Source organism: Silurus aristotelis (assembly GCF_946808225.1).
Source record: "Silurus aristotelis genome assembly, chromosome: 21".
NCBI classification, from domain to species: Eukaryota; Metazoa; Chordata; class Actinopteri; order Siluriformes; family Siluridae; genus Silurus; species Silurus aristotelis.
Window position 1 is genome coordinate 8,796,025 of NC_139594.1, and position 21,540 is coordinate 8,817,564.

The following is a 21,540-nucleotide window of genomic DNA, read 5'->3' on the forward strand; positions in this document are numbered from 1 at the left end:
TTGTGACAGAGAAAGAAGGAACGATGCTTCTTTATTTGGCCTGCAGCTGTTTATATGTACGTGGAATGTGTCAAAGTTAAATCCATAAGAACATTTCTTGTGGTATATCCTGGTGTCATCTCCTCCACAGGTAAGTGACACGTCCAGTTGTCCATATAATGTATGAGAAAATGTGTTTCATCAGAGAAAGACCTTTATTGCTTCATGGTATAGTTCTGATGCTCACACGTCCATTGTAGGAGCTTTCGGGGGTGTACAGGTTCAGCATGGGCACTCTGATCGCTCTGCCGCTGCACAGACCCCATTCGCTGCAAGCTGGGATCCTTTATGTGTTTTGACCCCTTTTGATCAGAGCAATCATCAACTATTGTGGAAATTTGCTCCCCAACTGAATCGATGCCTTGGATCTTTGAGGTATTACGATTTGTATACCAGGAAGACGTGCTGTTTTAGAGATGCCCTGATCCAATCGTCTAGCCATAACAATTTGACCCTTTGTTAAAGTCATTCAGATCCTTACACTTTACCTTTTTCCCTGCTTCCAACACAACAGCCGTACATTAAGCTGTTTAACTCTTAATAATAAACACAGTAAAAAAACACCCTTTATTTATTTATATATTTTTTTTATTTATTTGTTTTAATCTTTCATTCTTATAATTCAGCAGCAGGCAAATCACAGTGCCCATGTGGACAAAAACTATACATACTATACTTGTTCAAGAAAGCTTCCTTGTGCAAAACAAAGGATGTACAAATGTATAAATGCTGGCAGAAATCACAATGTGCTTTCAATAAATGAAGAATTATTACATACCCAATTAGACCAGCTAACTAGTTCTCAAATCCTAAATATGTTTTTTTCTTTACCTCTGTGAACTTCCTGTACAATGAATGATGTCTAAACCCATTCCATTTTAAGTAAAAGTTTCACTATACAAAAATATATTTTCTTAAATACAGTACAGGATACTGGTTTGTTGATCGTGTGAAAGGCAGCACATGAGCAGGTCCAACTGGTTTTTCTTGTAAATTAAATTACTGGGAATAAATTCTCAATACAAGTAAACACATGGTTCCTCGTGGCCCAGGCAGCACATGATGTCCATCCACAACTCCGTGTGTCACCTGGAACTTCTCACGTGGCTGCTTCCTGTCGCATACAGATACCTCCATATAGCATAATAGTGGATAGCTGCTCCTATAGCCACGAAGATGTGCCAGATGGCATGAGCGAAAGGGACAAGGCCATCACTCTTGAAGAAAACCACGCCCAAGCAGTAAAAAACTCCGCCCATGGACAACTCCAACACGCCCTCCCTGTTTGGCTGGAAACAAAGCAGACAGAGAAAAGACTCAGTGGATTATAATAATAAAGTTGAGTACAGAGTCGTGTTTGTACATTGAATCCCAGTCAAGATACTCAATTTAGCCAACTGTGGACACATGACCATCACATCCATTTGTAGTGGCTCAAACCTGTTCCAGCATGACAATGTCCCTGTGCACAAAACTCTCCATGAAGATATGGTTTTAGAAGTTAAGAGAGGAAGACCTTTAGTCTCCTGCACAGATCCCTGACCTCAACCCTACTAAACACCTTTGGGGTGAACTGGAACACCAACGGCACCCCGGACCATGATCACAAATTCCCGGACTCACACTGCAAAATGTAGTGAAAAGATTTCCCAGAAGAGTGGAGCATATTATAACAGCAAAGAGGTAATAAATCTGGAATAGGATGTTCAAGCAGCATGTGATAAGGTGTTCACAAACCTTTGGCCACATAGCGTATACACCGATCAGACATAACATGAAACGTAACAAATAGAGCGAGTTTTACAAGGGCCAAATTGTGACGGCTAAACGACTGGAGAGCATCAGAGCATCAGCAACTGCAGCTTTTGTGGGCTGTTCCTGGTCTGCAGTGGTCAGTATCTATCAAAAGTGGTCCAAGGGAGGAACAGTGGTGAACCGGCGACAGGGTCACGGGCGGCCAAGGCTCACTGATGCACGAAGGCTAACCGGTGTTGCCCGATCCAACAGACGAGCGCCTGTAGCTCGAACTGCTGAAGAAGCTGTTAATGCGCAACGGGTCAGAACTGTTTTAGGCAGGTGGTCATAATGTTATACCTGAAGGGTGTATATACATTTAATATTTAATTTATTAGATATATTTTGTAGTATAGCAATCCTTGAAGTTTGGGAGTCACAAAACATATAGGCATTAATAGCAGAATTTTGCCTAAGACTGAATACAGAAATGATTTCAGCTACAGCATTATCAGCTGTGTGTGTGACTTCTGTACAATGACGGCTTCCTTCTTACCATTGACAAAAGCACAAATGCAGGAACGGCTCCCATAACCGTGTAGCAAGTCAGGTCCAGTATCTTATTCCTAAACATTAAGAGAAGTTATTATGTATTTACACTGCTGTTACATTTCTCATGCACAGCCATTGCTACATAATCAATATATAAAAGATTTTTTGAGGACATAAAAGACCTAATACATAGGACATTATACTGTAGAGTATCAAAAAAAAATTTTGATTTATAGGACTGGGGGAAGTTAGAAGTTCATTGTTTAAAGAGAAAACCTGTTACGAAGCGAAGAATTACTACTAATACTACTAATGATTATTACTATTAAACCCATGTAAATTGACCATTTCAGGTGATAACTGTGGAAAAAATTGTTTTATTTTGCCAGGGATTGCAATGTTTGCTGTTTCTTGTGATAAAATATGCAGACTATGCCAACATCTATTCCAGACAGTAGGCAGCTATTTGTACATATTCTTCCACTGTATCATTCTCAAGCAAACCAAAAACAATCTTTCTCATGTAGCTAAAATCCATAAAGAAAAATCAGCTGTGTTACTTTTCATGGAAGAAGAAGACATAAGCAGATCCCACACAGGCCATGATCCACACCAGCCAGCGCATGTGTGCCGCCCAGGGGCCGAGCTCCCTCAGGTTCAACCTGCACACAACTCCCACATTAAATGTTGTACAACCTGACAACAAACAGACCTTTACTGATTCTACAGAACACACAGGATCCTTTTTTAAGCAATGAGATGCTCACACCTACACCTCGAGCACTCACCAGGGGGCGTACGAGGCAGCGATGAAGAAATAAATCACCATCCTGTCACACATGTGAAAGCACTGCTCTACAATCCTGCAAGAGCACAAATGGAGGGTTTCAGGTTAGATTTTTTTCTTCTCTTTGAACCCTTGACGTCACTCACTTAGTGATGAGGAGTCACACATGAAAAGATATATCAAGTAATCATCTGAGAAGCCCAACATGAATCGACAAGCCCATGTGAGGCAGTTCCTTTAAATCTGTAAATTCATGTTAAGTGTACAGTGCAGCTGATCTGGAAGATATCTACAGGTTTGACAAGCTTCAAATGGCATTTACTGTTAATACTTTTCTCTATTTTAACCAATATGCCAGTAGAAAACTAACAAAAAGAAACATGGGTGCAAATGCCAGAGCTGCCAGCACAAAAAATGTTTTTAATATAACCAAAAAAATATATTCTGTAAAATTACACAAAACCAGATATAAGATTGTTAAACATATTTGTACATAAAGCTGTACTTTTTGTCTAGAGAAAGAATAAGGAGCAGGTAATGATGAAAAACAATTTTCTAGTCTGAAAGGTAATATATAATTGACATTTGATTATATTCAAGATATTTTCTTTTTGTCCCTTTTTGCCAAACATTATTGTTTTTGTCTGTACTTGCACATAATAACAATTTAATTTCACTTGTTTGTCCCCAGATACTGTATGAGCCAGCAGGATCCTGATGCCTTGGCATGATTACTAAGGATGAAGGAATGAATGCTGTAGGTTCATGTTAGTGAATATGGTCTTTCTTTGTCCTGCAATTTCAATGAACTGACTTATGGCTCATACCCAAACAACTAACAATCATTTAATTGTATGAATTTTGTTTAATCTCTTAATCGGATGGCCTGGAAACAATCCTAGTTTAGTTTGTATTTGTACCTGTTTAATATATACAATCTGTTTTTTTCATCCCTACACCCCACCAAACCTTTTTTAAAATCAAATTAATACACTTTTTTTTTTCACAGCGTACCATTCACACCTAATTTTACAGTTAATATAGAAAGCAGTCTCTTTGTTTAACCTTTCAAGTTCACAATTATTTACATGTAGGTATTTCTACATAAATAGCGCTACACCAGTGTAATACGACTCTCAGTAGAAACAGTATGTGGATAAACATCCTGTGTGTAAAACATGCATCTGCCACTTAAGCTTAGGAACTTTTAGGAACTAGCTGCCTAGTTATTATTTAGAATCCGTTAACATTTACAATTAGATGTGTTAAAATGTCAGGCAACTCAGGCAATGTGTCTGTCAATATATATATATATATATATATATATATATATATATATATATATATATATATATATATATATATATATATATATATATAGTGAGGAAAATAAGTATTTGAACACCCTGCTATTTTGCAAGTTCTCCCACTTAGAAATTATGGAGGGGTCTGAAATTGTCATCGTAGGTGCATGTCCACTGTGAGAGACATAATCTAAAAAATAAAATCCAGAAATCACAATGTATGATTTTTAAACTATTAATTTGTATGATACAGCTGCAAATAAGTATTTGAACACCTGTCTATCAGCTAGAATTCTGACCCTCAAAGACCTGTTAGTCTGCCTTTAAAATGTCCACCTTCACTACATTTATTATCCTAAATTAGATGCACCTGTTTGAGGTTGTTAGCTGCATAAAGACACCTGTCCACCCCATACAATCAGTAAGAATCCAACTACTAACATGGCCAAGACCAAAGAGCTGTCCAAAGACACTAGAGACAAAATTGTACACCTCCACAAGACTGGAAAGGCCTATGTGGAAATTGCCAAGCAGCTTGGTGATAAAAGGTCCACTGTTGGAGCAATCATTAGAAAATGGAAGAAGCTAAACATGACTGTAAATCGCCCTCGGACTGGGGCTCCATGCAAGATCTCACCTCGTGGGGTCTCAATGATCCTAAGAAAAGTGAGAAATCAGCCCAGAACTACACGGGAGGAGCTGGTCAATGACCTAAAACGAGCTGGGACCACCGTTTCCAAGGTTACTGTTGGTAATACACTAAGACGTTATAGTTTGAAATCATGCATGGCACGGAAGGTTTCCCTGCTTAAACCAGCACATGTCCAGGCACATCTTAAGTTTGCCAATGACCATTTGGATGATCCAGAGGAGTCATGGGAGAAAGTCATGTGGTCAGATGAGACCAAAATAGAACTTTTGGGTCATAATTCCACTAAACATGTTTGGAGGTAGAAGAATGATGAGTACCATCCCAAGAACACCATCCCTACTGTGAAGCATGGGGGTGGTAGCATCATGCTTTGGGGGTGTTTTTCTGCACATGGGACAGGGCGACTGCACTGTATTAAGGAGAGGATGACCGGGGCCATGTATTGCGAGATTTTGGGGAACAACCTCCTTCCCTCAGTTAGAGCATTGAAGATGGGTCGAGGCTGGGTCTTCCAACATGACAATGACCCGAAGCACACAGCCAGGATAACCAAGGAGTGGCTCTGTAAGAAGCATATCAAGGTTCTGGCGTGGTCTCCAGACCTTAACCCAATAGAGAATCTTTGAGGGAGCTCAAACTCCGTGTTTCTCAGCGACAGGCCAGAAACCTGACTGATCTAGAGAAGATCTGTGTGGAGGAGTGGGCCAAAATCCCACCTGCATGGTGTGCAAACCTGGTGAAAAACTACAGGAAACGTTTGACCTCTGTAATTGCAAACAAAGGCTACTGTACCAAATATTAACATTGACTTTCTCAGGTGTTCAAATACTTATTTGCAGCTGTATCATACAAATAAATAGTTAAAAAAATCATACATTGTGATTTCTGGATTTTTTTTTTTTATTATGTCTCTCACAGTGGACATGCACCTACGATGACAATTTCAGACCCCTCCATGAATTCTAAGTGGGAGAACTTGCAAAATAGCAGGGTGTTCAAATACTTATTTTCCTCACTGTATATATATATATATATACACACACACGTGAAGATTAACATTATATGATGCCTGGTGCTAACAACTGTCCAGCTCCATAAAGGAAATAAGACAGGACACTCTGTTCTTATCTGTTCTTATCACAGTCATATCAAGTTCACTGATGCTGAGCGTGTGTGTGTTAACGTGTGCTTCATTATGAAAATGCACAAACTGCACACACTTTCTCAGTACTGAATGCTACACAAAATACTCACTGCAAGTGACTCTTCTTCCAGCTCACGGTGTGGAACATAGTGGACATGATGAACAGGCCAGACAGTCCGGTGCCATAAAGCCATGCTGTGATGCTTTCCCATTTGTCGTCAGAGAGGAGGTACAGCAGTGAACTGCCCATGATACTTGGAATAATCCAAAACTGAACAAATAAACAGACATATTTAAAATTAAAAAAAATAAAAATAAAAAAACTCTAGGAAATAACATAGTTCTATGAATCGATTTCTATGGATGGGAAAAAAATACCACAAAGCCCAATCTAATTTGAATATAATTTACAAGTCTGGTTCCTCATCTTCTCAATAGGGAAAACAACTAAAGAGTTCCTGACCTAGTCGTTGACTTTGACCTCTGTAACTTCCATTCATCTGGAAATAAATGTTTCTTTGTAGATTTCATTGCCATCGACCATTTCTAACGGGCCACATGCTACCACCAATGGGTTAATTTTACTAAATATTAACATACTGACAAATAAGCCAACAGTTCCTGGTCTAATTAATTAATAACAAATACAGTATTGTAGCAATGTCTATGTAGCTTTGTTGTTTCTTTAAACCTGTTAATTTCCCATCACTTTTTGAAAAACAAAACATGATTCAAACAGATGTTGCCATCACCAGGTCAACAAGCCCACAGAAGATGGATAAACAACGCATTATTTCTTTACCCTGATATCAAACTGAGTCTGACACAATCATTGTTATGTATACACTCTTTGCACGGATGTCCTTTCAGGTTGGTAGGCTGATAAAAAAAGATCAGAGAGGATTTTTTTGTCCGAGAGACGGCTGTGTGCCGGTCCCGCCAGATGTGAGGCTGTAAAAGCACGGGAGGAAGATTATAGAGAGCAGGACTTATCCAAACATTAGCATTCCCCCAAAAACAGAGAAACACAGCCATGAAAAATAACTTTGCAAACCACTTGCCAGCAACACAAACTGCAGAACTGATTTAGGAGGAAATGAAACACTGAAAACTCCCAAAAAACTCCCAGAGTGCACTGCAGTCCTTCTGCTCCAGCAAAATGAAATCTGGGTGGTAAATCAAACACCTTTTTAAAGGCTGCATTCTGAATCAGAGGATTATGCTGCTCTACCTTTTAGTGTGTGTGTGTGTGTGTGTGTGTGTGTGTGTGTGTGTGTGTGTGTGTGTGTGTGTGTGTGTGTGTGTGTGTGTGTGTAGGTGGGTTCTCTTCTGCTCTGCTGTTTTATGCTGATGCCACTGATGCTCGTGGTTCCATGTTATTTCACTGTGCTGAAAGCATTTTTTACTTATTTAAGATTATATCCTTGTACTTTTTATGCATGTCAGTACAGGGGTGTAAATACAAGAAGGCCTTAGAGCAGAAGGAAACCAACACCCAACATGGCCCAATATCTCTCGAGACAAAGTTAAAATGAATTTAATAAAGTTGTCCTCTCTTGAGTTGCTAAAGGTTAAATCAAAATCCATAAAATAATCTTCCAAGAAAATTCTTGCTAAATGTTTGTATAGAGAACTGGGTTAGAAACACCTTTCTGTATATAGCACTTATATACATTTATGCTTTTGTATAAATAGTTAAAGAAGCAAACAAATAAATTAATAAAATCTTGGCTAACTAGTGACAGAGATCAAAATTAGAACCAGCATAATGTTGTTAGCTCATTACTTTGAATCATCTTCTACTACGGCTTTATAATCAAACATAACAAGGGTATATTATCTGTATCTGATAGCACTGCCATCTGCCACATATAAATACTTATAATATATGGACAAACGTTTGTGGACACCTGAATATTAGATTCTTATCTGTTTTTGGAACATCCCATTCCACATTTATTCTAAATTTCCTGTTATAATATCCTCCACTCTTCTGGGAAGATGTTCCACTAGATTCTGGGGTGTTCTTGTAAAGATTTGTGCTCATTCAGCCACAACAGTGTTACTAAAGTCATGTACTGATGTAGGGTGAGGAGTCCTGGGGTGCAGTCAGCATTTAAATTCATTATAGAAGTGTTTAATAGTGTTGAGGTCAGAGCTCTATAGCAGGCCAGTCAAGATCTTACTCTCAACCCATGTAAACCATATCTTCAGGGAGCTCGCATTGTGCGCTGTAAATCTGGGACAGGTTTGGGAAAACGTAATGCTACTACATCCATATACATCCTATACAACTGTGTGCCAGTGACTTTGTGATAACAGTCTGTCAAATCACCAAATATGGCTGGAAATCAATACTTCAATACTTTTGCCCATATAGTGTACATATCAATGCAGGTTTATAGATAACACTTTAAACCCTCATTATATTCATTAGTTTAGTGATTGTGATTCCTGATCAGAAAAAAAAAAACTCACTATCACCACTAGTCCATGTGTCTTCACAAATCCACCTTTATTTAATATTATAAAGATAGAGTCTACGTACCCCATGTGTAGCACAATTGGCTACATGCTCATATTCAGTTGGCTGATATCTTTTGCTGGATGGAACTCGACTGTTCATGAATCTGAAACAACAAACAGATCGTACCTGATTAATACAATTCAGACTTTTATTTATTCATTCCTTCTGTATACACATCTATCCTGGTCGATTACAGCAACAAAGCAGGGTGAAGCAGGAATTGTTTGTGAGGTGTGAGGAAACTGGAAAACCTGGAAAAAAACCCTCATGGAGATAAGGAGAACATGTGGAACTCCACAGATGATAAATGAATGTATGCTTATAAGAAAAAAAGAAGATCGAAGGAAGAAACTGTAGATTGCTTTATTAAATAAGTATGTGGGTGATTTGTTCTATTTTGGAAACTGTGCCAGCATTGAAATTCTTTTTAAGATATAATAACCGGTGGTCTTTATTTTTAATGCGGTGGTGTTACTTTAGTTAAATGGTGTCATAAGCACAGGTTGTTACACCAGTGACAGTAACATAGTCACAGTTATACCAGTGACAGTAAAACCTCTGACACATGTAAATCCGTATTTCCAGAGAGAGAAAAGCACACATCATAATCACACAAGCATATTTCATTAGTAAAACTACTTTACAGGAAGTTTGATAGTGTAAAACATTTAATAAAAATTATCTACAAATAAAAAAGTTTATTAAATTGAGTGTGAAAAGTATTATTTTTATTTAAATTACATCTTATGGTGGCTTTCCATGAAAGAGAACTGTCTAGACAAATCTTTCATCATATTCTGAATACGTATGAGAGGAAAGCAGGGGCATTTTCTGTTTTTTCAGGAAATGTTGCGAGTTCAATTCTTTCTCTATATTTTTATATATCCCGCTACATAATGTATAGTATTTACTACTGCAAGACAAAAAAAACCCTGACTTTTCATTGCCCTGAACTCAAAAGATTCATTGTATAAACAAAAGTATTGGGACACTTAACTTTTCTAGCTATACATATATTTAATTACAAATTTATCATAAATCTGGAGGAAAAATAATAGCTTAGGAAAAATGAGATCCAAACCGTGTGCACAAAGCCAGCTTCATGACGATCTTTTTTGCATGAGTTGGCTTAGAAGACGGCTCAATCCTGCTGACCACCATTTGGAGCTGACTGCACCCCAGGCCTCCTCACCCTACATAAGTACCTGACTTTACTAACACCGTTGTGGATAAATGAGCACAAATCACCACAAACATGCTCCAAAATCTACTGGAACATCCCCCCAGGAAAGAGAAGGTTATTCTTCTTCTTCTTCCTTCGGCTGCTCCCATTAGGGGTCACCACAGCGGATCATTCGTCTCCATACCACCCTGTCCTCTACATCTGTATCTTTCACACCAACTACCTGCATGTCTTCCCTCACCACATCCATAAACCTCCTCCTTGGCCTTCCTCTTTTCCTCCTACCTGGTGGCTCCATCCTCAGCATTCTTCTACCAATATAGTTTATGTCCCTCCTCTGCACATGTCCAAACCATCTCAATCTCGCCTCCCTCACCTTGTCACCAAAACGTCCTACATGCGCTGTCCCTCTAATAAACTTATTTCTGATCTTGTCCATCCTCGTCACTCCCAACGAAAACCTCAACATCTTCAGCTCTGCTACCTCCAGCTCCACCTCTTGTCTTCTACTCAATGCCACTGTCTCTAAACCATACAACATCGCAGGTCTCACCACAGTCCTATAAACTTTCCCTTTCATCCTTTCCGATACCCTACTATCACAAATCACTCCTGTCACTCTTCTCCACCCACTCCACCCTGCCTGCACTCTTTTCTTTACTATAGAAGGTTATTATAACAGCAAATATTTGTGGAATTGAATTTGTGGATTGTGATGATCAAGTAAGCACATATGAATAAAGGTGTCCACAAACCATTTGTACATAATATATGTAAGGGATTAAAAGTATAAAGTGAACATGACATTCAACTTCATTTTACAATGTTTTTGGGAAACTGGGTTACAGTATGTAAACCAATCATATTTTCTCCATGCCAAACTAAACACGCGTTTTCTGCCAAATAGTTTTGAAGCTACGTGCCCTAACTGTTTACACTGGTGAACATTATACACAGCTCATAAAATAAGAAGGCTGACAAGGGCATTGGAATGCAGGCAGTGTTTTCCTGATGACAAAGAAAAATCAAGTATGGCAGACAAAAAGCTATGAGCTATGGCTGAATTTGTGTCATTCACACACAAATGTAAGCGATTATTGACATATAAAAGCATACCCCCTCTGGTCCCATCTAATAATACTGCGAATGATGCTGAGCCAGAATCGTATTCTAATCCTGATCACGTTGTAGGAATTTTCCCAGTGGTTGCCTGTCATTGGCAGGTCTAACCCCATGTGGAATCTTTGCTCTTTTATGTCACTCAAGCATTGATGAACTTGAAGACCAGTAGCTTGAGGATTTATTTTTTATTTTCTGCCAAAACATCCTTTATTTCTATGCAAGACAAGGGGAGAATACATTAAGGAATGCTGAGGAAAGTGTTTTAATAATCATTTGTTTACATTTTCCATAACATTGGACAGTAATGCAAGAAATTGTCATACAGAGGAGAGCGGGAAGCAACCTAACACATTTTAGTATTGAACAAAATATTCAATTAAGCATTCCTTTATACAAGGAATGTAAAGTTCCCTTATCCAAACAAACAATTTAAATGTGTTTTTAGCACCCACTGTTCATGTACAACTTCACCGAAAGTGATGGGCAGAGGTGGGAAGTAACAAAGTACAACTACTTCGCTACTGTACTTAAGTAGATTTTTCTGAAATCAATACTTGACTTCATTTATTTTTTGGAAAACAATTTTCTTTTACTCATTACATTTTTACACAAATATCTGTAATTTCTACTTCTTACCTTTTCAAACCAGGCTCGTTACTTTAGTTTTAATCTATTTGGTAAAATGTCAATATTTCTCCTTCTCATTGTGCATCGTTTTCAATCCACTGGTGTATCATTTCCTGGCTCTCACACACCACAGATGTAGACTAGTTTATGAAGCTCACAATGAGCAAGATAGAAGGCAACAAGAAGTCTGGGGTTAATGTGGATGAGACAGAGTGAGTCAGCAATAAAAACATGACTGAGAACAAAAGAACTGATCACCTGATCATCATCATCTTTTCCATACTTGTGTTCTATATGGTGGATGTTCAGCCTGGATACATTCATTAGATAACAACGTTTTTAATTGTTGTGTATTAATATATTCATTAGAGCTGTCTAAATGCTAATTAATTTTAACGCCACTGGTTTTATTACTGCAGCACGCATTTCTGTTTGACCATTTTTATTAAAAATATAAATAAATAAATATAGAAGAGGCAAAATTAAAACCCTTAACGCAACACACGTTCATTCAAAACGTCTTTTCTTTACTAATATATAATAAATAAACTCCACTAATAATTTTTAATTTGTAACCATTTGTTTTACTGATGCGTCACGTTTCAAATCGGCACCAAAATCCGCCATGATGCACACAATTAACCCTCTGGGGTCGACAAATGCACCTTTTGTGGTATTTTTTCTTCATAACGCCGAAACAAACTTCAATTACTCTGTATTTTTTTATCGTACAAAAAAGAGCAATACATCATACGAATCTGTTAAGGATGTACTTTTATTTGTATACACTCATAATAACAACAAAACACTGTGCTATTATAAAATAAAGCAAACAGACAGGGGGCGCTCTCTGCCATCTCTCTTCACAAACACACAAATAAAACAACCTAAATCTCAGTGAATACTTGCTTCTCAGACATAATAAATATATGAATTGAAAGCTCGAAATGTACTTTTAAATAAACAAATTTACCTTGAATACAAAAATTCTCTGATTATGTAATCCGTATGAAGGTTATAAGAGGTAACAGTTTCTCCGGTATCACCTCATTAATCCTCCGTGTGGAAACATAGCAAAGGTTCCGTTTGGTGTCCTGATAATTTACGTAAATTAAAACATCATAATTACTTTAAAACGTTTACAAGAATATTTTGTCTTCATGCTCTATGTTGAGTTTGGTTTCACGAATAATAAATATACATTTGCATAAAGCAGCAATATTTGATTAGAGTATTAGAGTGTCCATGTTGATTAGAGTATAAAAAGAAGGAAAGTATTAATTTAAGGTACATTTAGAACAGATAACAATGTGCGATTAAGTTGCAGTTAATCGTGAGTTAACTCACGACAATCATGCGATTAATAGCAATTAAATATTATAAACGACTGACAGCCCTCATATTATTATGATGAGAGGTCCAGTTACCAGAGTGACTCTAAAACAGGTAATAGTAATGGCTACTTTTTACTCAAGTACATGTTAGAGCCCAAACTTCTTTAACTTGAATAATAAAGTATAGTCAGAACTTCTTTTACCCGAGTATTTTAAAACATGAGTATCTGTACTTATCTACTTAAGTGAAAGATGTGTGTACTTTTGCCATTTCTGGTGATTGTATGTTAAGGGTGGTGTTATTTGTAATAGATTCTTGTACCACTTAGCAAAAAAGCTTGATACATTATTACCAACAATAATTCAATACAATTCTATGATGTATTTAACAAATTTTCCACCCAAACTGCATTATACTGCCTGTATAATATTACAGACAGACAATCATTTGGTACTATCCAGCCATCAATCCACTGTCTATCCCTCTAATCCTATACAGGGCCGCAGGGAAGCCTGGAGCCTATTCCAGGGTCTTCTGAGCACAAAGTGGTGAAAACTATGGATGTGGTATCAATCGATTACAGGGTACAATCTCACACACTCATGTCACCTCTAACATAATACAAACTACATCCATTGCTCTCCAGGGATAGAAGAAGCACAATTATTTTTCCTTACTCACTGTGTCGTTCTGTAAAAAAAAAAAAAAAAAGGGTTCAAGGACTTTGTTTATTTTACTATTTCATATGAAATGCATTAACTTGTTCTCATTGTTTACAGAAGGTGGCTCAGTTATAACGCATTGTAAGAACAACTATCTCTGCCATATGGAGGTTGTACTAAACGCTTGCTGTTAGTTGGTCTCATGTTGCTAAGTTGTAGGCAGGGAAATGACAAATAAAGTTATACAGGTTTTATTACAAGCAGGTCAATAAAAAGAACTTATAGGCATAAAACACTTTGACACGGATCTTTTCAAAACACAATTAATGTCATTCTGAAACTTGGCTGCAGATCTTGGCTAGCAAATGTGGCCAAAAGAGCACATTGTGTAATAAAAGTCAATGTTACATTTTGCCCCATGTTATGTTGATCCCCAGCGCTCCCTTATTTTATGTCTGTTGCAGAGCATGCTTTTAAAACCATCAGGCACATTTTAGCAGTTGTTTTATACACACAGAGATACGAGAAGCATAAAACAGAGGCGTAGATTCTCATCTTGATATTGATTATATTTGAAATATGGAAAGATGTCCCAGGTGTGCTTTGTGAACTGAATGTGCATAATTTATCACACTAAATGAATAAACCTGACAGAAAAATGCGAAACAATGCGAAACAATATTCTGCTTACATCATTTTATATACTTATTAGCACCCCACTGTGTGTAAGTGTACAGCAGTAGTTTTCAGCTCAGCCTGTTCTAATATAATAGTGAGACACTGAATATTGAACAAGTAGCCTGTGCCCAGTGAAGCAAAACAATCCGGATCTCTGAGCCTCAATAGATGATTAATAGATCTGTTCTGGGGTCTAAGTCCAAATTTCCCTTTAGAAATAGTCCAGTTGCCTGGTCACAAACAACTGCAGCAAATCACTTGTACCAGTTAAACTACATTTGGATGCATTATTGAATGTTTTTAACTATTTAGGCCAGTTTCTGTCAGTTTGAATGATCTTATTGTTTAATGGGGCAATTATGTCACCTAATATCGACTGTCCAGGCAGCTAGAGTTGTGTTGTAATCTGAAGTTATGTAAGGGGGTAATGCCCCAATCATGGGCCTCCAACTTGAGCATTCCTGCTCTAACATCCTGTTCTGTAAAAGAATCCCAGGTCCTAGCTGACTTCCAAAAAAAAGCTGTTATTTACATGCTACTGAATAGATGTCAAATAAAACAATACTGCTTTAATATATAACAGACAAAATATATAATTGGTTGTATGTTGCATGTGTTGTTTTTTATAGGTGGTCAATGCTTTGTGGCTGAATAACTTAAAGTCTGTTAGCAGTTTCCCAATGTTTCTATTCGTTTATGGACACTGATTGGATCCATATTCCAAAACAGTGCATCTGTAACATTAATCCTATCATTTAAAGATATAAATAAATCCTAGAACATTATTATTTTCATACCTACAGCAACTTCACAGGGACTCATGCACTTGATGCACATGCTATAATATATAAGATTTACAATAAACCCTATCAATAACATTGTGCGTGATAAGAAATATATGCGATATATAAATCACTGCTGCCACTCATCAGCTGCCACATTCTGTGCAACTTTTATGCTTATTTTTTATTCTTTGATTGGTACGCTGTACTGTCTTCATTTCTAATGACAGCATTGTTTGACAATAAATTAATATTGGAAAGAATAATTCCACAGTACATGTAACTATAAATGATGCCATTATCATTTGATATTCATTAAAATTAATAAATCTATAACACTATTGTGTCAACTCCACCATTGATTATTTTCCTATAACACACCCCGATGATTTATGCCAGGTTATTCTGACCCGCATGCAAAGGACACAATGCACACAATGAATGGAAACCTCTTCCCTTGAGAGCTTGAGTCTAAGCTGGAACACACACCCTTGCTTTATTTAAGGAGACATACATATTTTAGGACTTCATTGTGTTTATAATGTCTGGGTGAAACATTAAGAAGTGTCACAAACATACGCTGTAAATATGCATACATGAGCAGTGTCATTGTTTAGGTTATAAACCATGTGTACAGATAGACTGATACCAAAACGCAGACACACAAGGGTAATGTCAGAGATCTATAAAAACAAACATGACGAGTCCGGTCCTGAAGAGAATGCAAAAAATTCTCTTTAAAAAAAAGATTTAAGATCATGGGGGAAAGGTTTGCATGCTTTAATTAGCAAATTGAATCTTCCATGGACAGGTGAAGATATTCCGAATGTTCTTCTACTTCTAATACTTTCCCAACTTTAAATGAAAAGCAAAAAACTGTGAAAATGCAGCAAGAATTATTAACAATATACAGAATCATTGAGCAAAACGGAATAGTTTGGGGGTACAGTCAAGATCTGAGCCATCCGGCTTTTTTCTCCCCAAAAAAGGAAAACATAAAACTTTGCTTATCCTCTAGGAAACTCTACCCCATCCTGTCAACATCCTTTACACACAGATTCCTTTGCACATAACATAAATACACAGCTGTGATCAGTACACTATACTGCACACTGCAAACCCTGACTATCAGCATAGTCCAACTTCATCTCAGTACCTTCAGTTCAACAAAGCAGTAAAAAAAAATAAAGGCTTCTTGAAGTCACCTGATTGATCTGTTTCTCAGATGAGCAAATTCTTCATCTTTTGTGTACTGATTTTTCTGGACCCTCAACAGAACTAGAAACAAGTTATACAGTTATAGAGCAATAGTCAGGGAGGTGTTTCTGATAATCAATAGATCTGTTTGGACAGAAAGAAAAATAGATAGATAGATAGATAGATAGATAGATAGATAGATAGATAGATAGATAGATAGATAGATAGATAGATAGATAGATAGATAGATAGATAGATAGATAGATAGATAGATAGAGATACTCACAGCAAGTACAGTTGAGGCTGAAAAGTAAGCAGTCTTGAATGCATTTTTTACCTTTCATACTTAGTATTCCTGAAATCCATGCTGCAGATGAACATGGTGACTGCGTGTGTATGTGTGTGTGCGTGCGTGAGTGAGTGTGTGCGCGCGCGCGCGCGCGCGGGCGGGCAGCCCCTTCCTGCAGCTCGGGATCCACTGGATCGCGCGCTCGTCGCACGTGAACTCTGGGTACTTCATTTACTCCGAAAGCGCGCAGAAGTTCATGAGAAACCTGCAAAGCCATGAAGAAGCCTCGCACCCGTACATCATACTGCATCTGTGCTGCAGATCAGGCTTGAGAGGTCATTTTAAATCCCCTGACCGCCCATTTGCTCCTCTGGAATAAACAGGGAGCGCACACACACACACTGTTAAGCATTTGTACATAATTGCAATACACCAGACATTAACATAGCTGATATATTCTTTAATGGTTTTATAACATTTAGGTGATTCTGGTCAATCAGAATTGCAAATTATTTCTTATTTTTTGGTAGTGTGCTATCTATCTATCTATCTATCTATCTATCTATCTATCTATCTATCTATCTATCTGTCTGTCTGTCTGTCTGTCTGTCTGTCTGTCTGTCTGTCTGTCTGTCTGTCTGCATATTTGACCAGAATTCCAGAGTTGCAGTTAGAAAAACAATGCTATAACCCAGATGTTTTTAAAGACCTCTACTAAAAGAGAAACTATTATTCGTGCATTTTTCTACAGTGCATTTGTCGATCAAGAGTTCCCAAACAAGTCAAGGCAAGCACATTCCCTCCATACACAATACTGGGTATTATGTATCAAGAGCGCCCCTGTTTGGCCCACACACGACATGACAGTCAGGTTTCAAACCCTGGTTCTGGAGAACCTAAAGATTTCATGTCTCTCTTTACACTCTCACAACTCCTGTCTGTTCTTTTCTGATTCGTGGTATTATCTCCAGTTCTTATTTAGAGTTGTAGTCATTTATTAATAATCTTAAATTTACCTCCCTACAATTTTATATAATTCAGTTAACAATGTGATTTATTATTATTATAAACTTATAGACTTACCCGACCATGCAAGTGTATTTCAGGTAAACCCATCCTTATTTGGGTGATATCAAGAGTGTGATTATAAATCTTAAGAACTAAACAAAACACTGTAGAGTGAGAACTACCATGAGCACCGGAGTGCATGATTATGAGTAATGTCCTTTCTACAGTCTTATACAGTCAGTTGACATTATATAAACAGGAGCTACTGAGCAACTCATAAAATAGCTCAACATCTGAGGCAAACATAGACCCAACATCATGGGTCCAATGTCCAAAGTTGGATCCAAATGTCACTGGTACGTCTCTAGATGGTTCAGGATGTTTGCTGGCTCAGTATCTACTCTTTAAAGGTCCATAATCTTCATAAGGTGGGACACAACTGGAGCTGGCACAATCTCGTAATGCCTCGGGATGGGTAGAGAAAGAGAAGCAGTGTAGAGGAATTGGTTGTAATTGGTAATTGGTAGTTGATAATGTGCATTTGATCAGATGTACTGGAGCACAAGGTCACGATATGTAATATCAAATATACGTCTTTAATCTGCACTTAAACTGGGCGAGTGTGTCTGAGTCCCGAACACTGTCAGGAAGACTATTCCAAAGTTTAGGAGCTAAATGTGAGAATGTTGTACCGCCTTTAGTTTACTTTGCTATTCTAGAAGTCCAAAGTTTTAAGATCTCAAAGAGTGTGATGGATTGTAGCGTGTGAGAAGACTGGATAGATACAGGGGAGCCAAATCATTTATGGCTTTGTAAGTAAGTAGCAATAGTTTGTAGTCAATTCGAAACTTAACCAGTGTAGGGATGATAAGATTGGGGTTATATAGTCATATTTTCTGTCCTGCATCATTAATATATGACCACCTAGTAATGCATTACAGTAGTTCAGTCTGGAGGTCATGCATGGATGAGCTTCTCTGCATCAGATATAGATAACATGTTTCTTATCTTAGCAATATTTCTAAGGCGGAAAAAAAAAAAAATAATAATAAAAAAAAAAAATATATATATATATATATATATATATATATATATATATATATATATATATATATATATATATATATATATATATATATTTTTTTTTTTAAGTATTTATAAAAAGTATTTTTAAAGAATTTATTTGCAAATTATGGTGGAAAATAAGTATTTGGTCACCAAATAGATAAACTTTTGTTATTGACTAAATACTTTTTCCACCATAATTTGCAAATAAATTCTTAAAAAATCAGACAATGTGATTTTCTGGGGTTTTTTTTTCTCATGTGGAAATATCCATATTCGACCACATTAGATGTCTAAAAAACAATCACATTAGTTTGTGTAATCACCTATGAAGTAATTTTCATATGTAATCAAAATCTCCGTCTTATCAGAATTTAGTAGTAGAATGTTATGGGTCATCCAATCTCTTATTTCTTTAACACACTCAGTTATACAAGCTAATTGAGCTGTATCGCCTGGTTTAGATGAGATATATAGCTGGGTATCATCAGCATAACAATGGAAGCTAATTCCATGCCTTCTAATAATATTTCCTAACAGAAGCATGTATATTGTGAAAAGCAGGGGTCCTAGAACTGAACCTTGTGGCATGCCATAATTTACTAGCATTAGCCTGGATAACTCTCCATTTAAGTCTACGAAATGGTAATGATTGGACAGGTAGGATTTAAACCAGCTTAATGCCTGTCCCTGATTGCCGATGTAATTCTGTAAGCGATCTAGGAGGAAATCATGGTCTATAGTGTCGAACGCAGCACTAAGATCTAGTAAAACCAACAGCGAGATGAAGCCTTGGTCTAAAGCTAAAAACAGGTCATTAGTGATTTTAACTAGGGCAGTTTCTGTGCTATGATGGGGCCTAAAATCTGACTGAAACTCTTCAAAGATATTGTTCTCTTGCAAGTGGGAACATAACTGGGCAGCGACAATCTTTTCTAAAAATCTTAGACATAAATGGGAGATTTGAAATTGGTCTGTAATTCGATAGTGTGTTTGGATCCAGATTAGGTTTTTCAATGAGGGGCTTAATAACTGCTAACTTGAGGGGTTTAGGGATGTGACCTAAAGATAGTGAGGAGTTAATAATATTGAGAAGAGGCTCACCAGCTGTATATAACACTTCCTTCAATAGATGAGTTGGAATGGGATCTAACTGACATGTTGTTGATTTAGCTTTGGTAATAACATTATACAGCTCTTCCTGTCCTGTACATGTAAAACAGTGTAGTTGTGGAGTTGTAGGTGAGATAATGTCAGGAGATGCTGTCAGAGGTTGGACCGCCACAATTGTTTTTCTAATGTTATCTATTTTTTCAGTAAAGAAATTCATAAAGTCCTCACTACTAAACTGTGATGGAACACATTTTTCAGATACCTGATTTGTAGTTAATTTAGCTACTGTACTAAAAAGGAACCTGGGATTGTTTTTGTTGTTATTTATGAGTTTGCTCAGGTGTTCAGCTCTAGCAGCTTTTAGCGCCTGTCTGTAGCTAAGCATACTGTCTTCATACACAATTCTAAATACCTCCAATTTAGTTTTCCTCCATTTTCTTTCCAGATTACGTGCTGTTCTCTTGAGGGCATGCGTATGACCATTATACCAAGGTGCAGGTGCTTGTTCTTTAACCTTTTTAACAGTGTTTAACAGGGCAACAGTGTCTAATGTGCTAGTGAGGATAAGGTATATGTGTTAGTCATTTCTTTAAGATTATTAGCAGTTATGGGTTTAGTGAGAAATTAGGTTATTTATGAATCTGTCCTTAGTGGTCGGAACAATAGTCCTACCAGGTCGATGTGGTGAAACACGGCTAATCTGTTATATCGGTAGTGTGTACAGAATGGGATAATGCTCTGTGATGTCATCACTCTGAGGTAAAATATCTATATCAGTGACATCTGCTCCGTGGGATATTATTAAGTCTAGTGTGTGGTTAAAGCGATGAGTTGGTCCGGTGACGTTTTTGTGTAACTCCAAAAGAGTTTAATAAGTCGACAAATGATAATCCTAGAGCATCGTTTACATCATCTACATGAATATTAAAATCTCCTACAAGCAGCACTTTATCTAAACTGATCAAGAGGTCTGAAAGAAAACAAGCAAACTCTTGAAGAAAATCAGCGTAGGGTCCTATGGGTCTGTACACGGTGACCAGAGCGAGTTTTCTATGTATGTCTGAAAGTACAATTTTAAGAACGAGCACTTCAAATGATTTAAAGCTGAATCCTAATTTCTGACTGACATTAAGAGAGGCACTATGTAGGTTACTTATCTGGCATTTTTCAGTTTTAACTGCAATAAGATTATTTCTGGATCTTGTGTATTTAATTCTTGGTTTTACTACACGAGGAATAAATATGGTTTCTATAAACTGGGCTGTGTGCTCACTTGTAACTATTTGGTCAGTTGTATGCGTGTTCTCATAGTTAAAGATTTCCTGATGTCTTACCAGTCAGATGGTGTGAAGTATCCTAGAGATGTTATCTAATAGCACTGCTGCTCCAACTCTGCTGGGGTGCAGGTCATCAGGGCGGAAGAACCTAGGACGCTCCCAGAAACAGTTATTAACAAAGAGAAGTTTGTGCTCTCGACACCATGACTGTAACCATTAATTTAGTGCAATGAGTCTACTAAACTTCTCAGCCCCTCGCTGGTAAGTGGGAAGAGGTCCTGACACTATGATCCTCGTTGTAGGCGATGTGCTGCGTACCGTCTCCACCAGGATCCTGAAATCCCTCTTTAAGGATCTCATCTCGAGCGTCTCTCCTGCTTCTTTCCAGCTCTTCTCCAGCTTCTCTTCTGCTTCTCTCCTGCTTCTTTTCAGCTCCACTTCTCTCCTTCTTACACAGACCCAC

At 37.4% G+C, this 21,540-nt stretch overlaps 1 protein-coding gene and 1 long non-coding RNA gene across 4 annotated transcripts; both read right to left on the reverse strand.

Annotated features, from left to right (window-relative positions):
* Positions 1-10: 10 nt before the first annotated feature.
* On the reverse strand, positions 11-17,000 carry mmd2a (monocyte to macrophage differentiation-associated 2a). 3 transcript variants are annotated; one of them, XR_014530692.1, is made up of 8 exons: positions 16,663-16,999; positions 8,761-8,842; positions 6,323-6,483; positions 3,114-3,188; positions 2,886-2,987; positions 2,330-2,399; positions 604-1,328; positions 11-573 (listed from the first exon to the last, which is right to left on the reverse strand). XR_014530692.1 is itself a non-coding variant. In XM_083524624.1 (7 exons), exons 1-7 carry the CDS (start codon positions 16,653-16,655, stop codon positions 1,125-1,127), a joined length of 738 nt encoding a protein of 245 aa, XP_083380750.1. In that variant the 5' UTR covers positions 16,656-17,000; the 3' UTR covers positions 11-1,124. The 3 variants fall into 3 exon arrangements, 2 of the variants coding, with proteins under 2 accessions (XP_083380750.1, XP_083380749.1); XM_083524624.1 differs by having other exon boundaries at positions 11-1,328; positions 16,612-17,000; XM_083524623.1 differs by having other exon boundaries at positions 11-1,328.
* Positions 17,001-17,057: 57 nt separating this feature from the next.
* Positions 17,058-21,494, reverse strand: LOC310717013. The gene is made up of 2 exons (XR_014530720.1): positions 21,074-21,494; positions 17,058-18,087 (listed from the first exon to the last, which is right to left on the reverse strand). It is a non-coding gene; the product is annotated as an uncharacterized lncRNA (long non-coding RNA).
* Between the last annotated feature and the right edge of the window lie 46 nt (positions 21,495-21,540).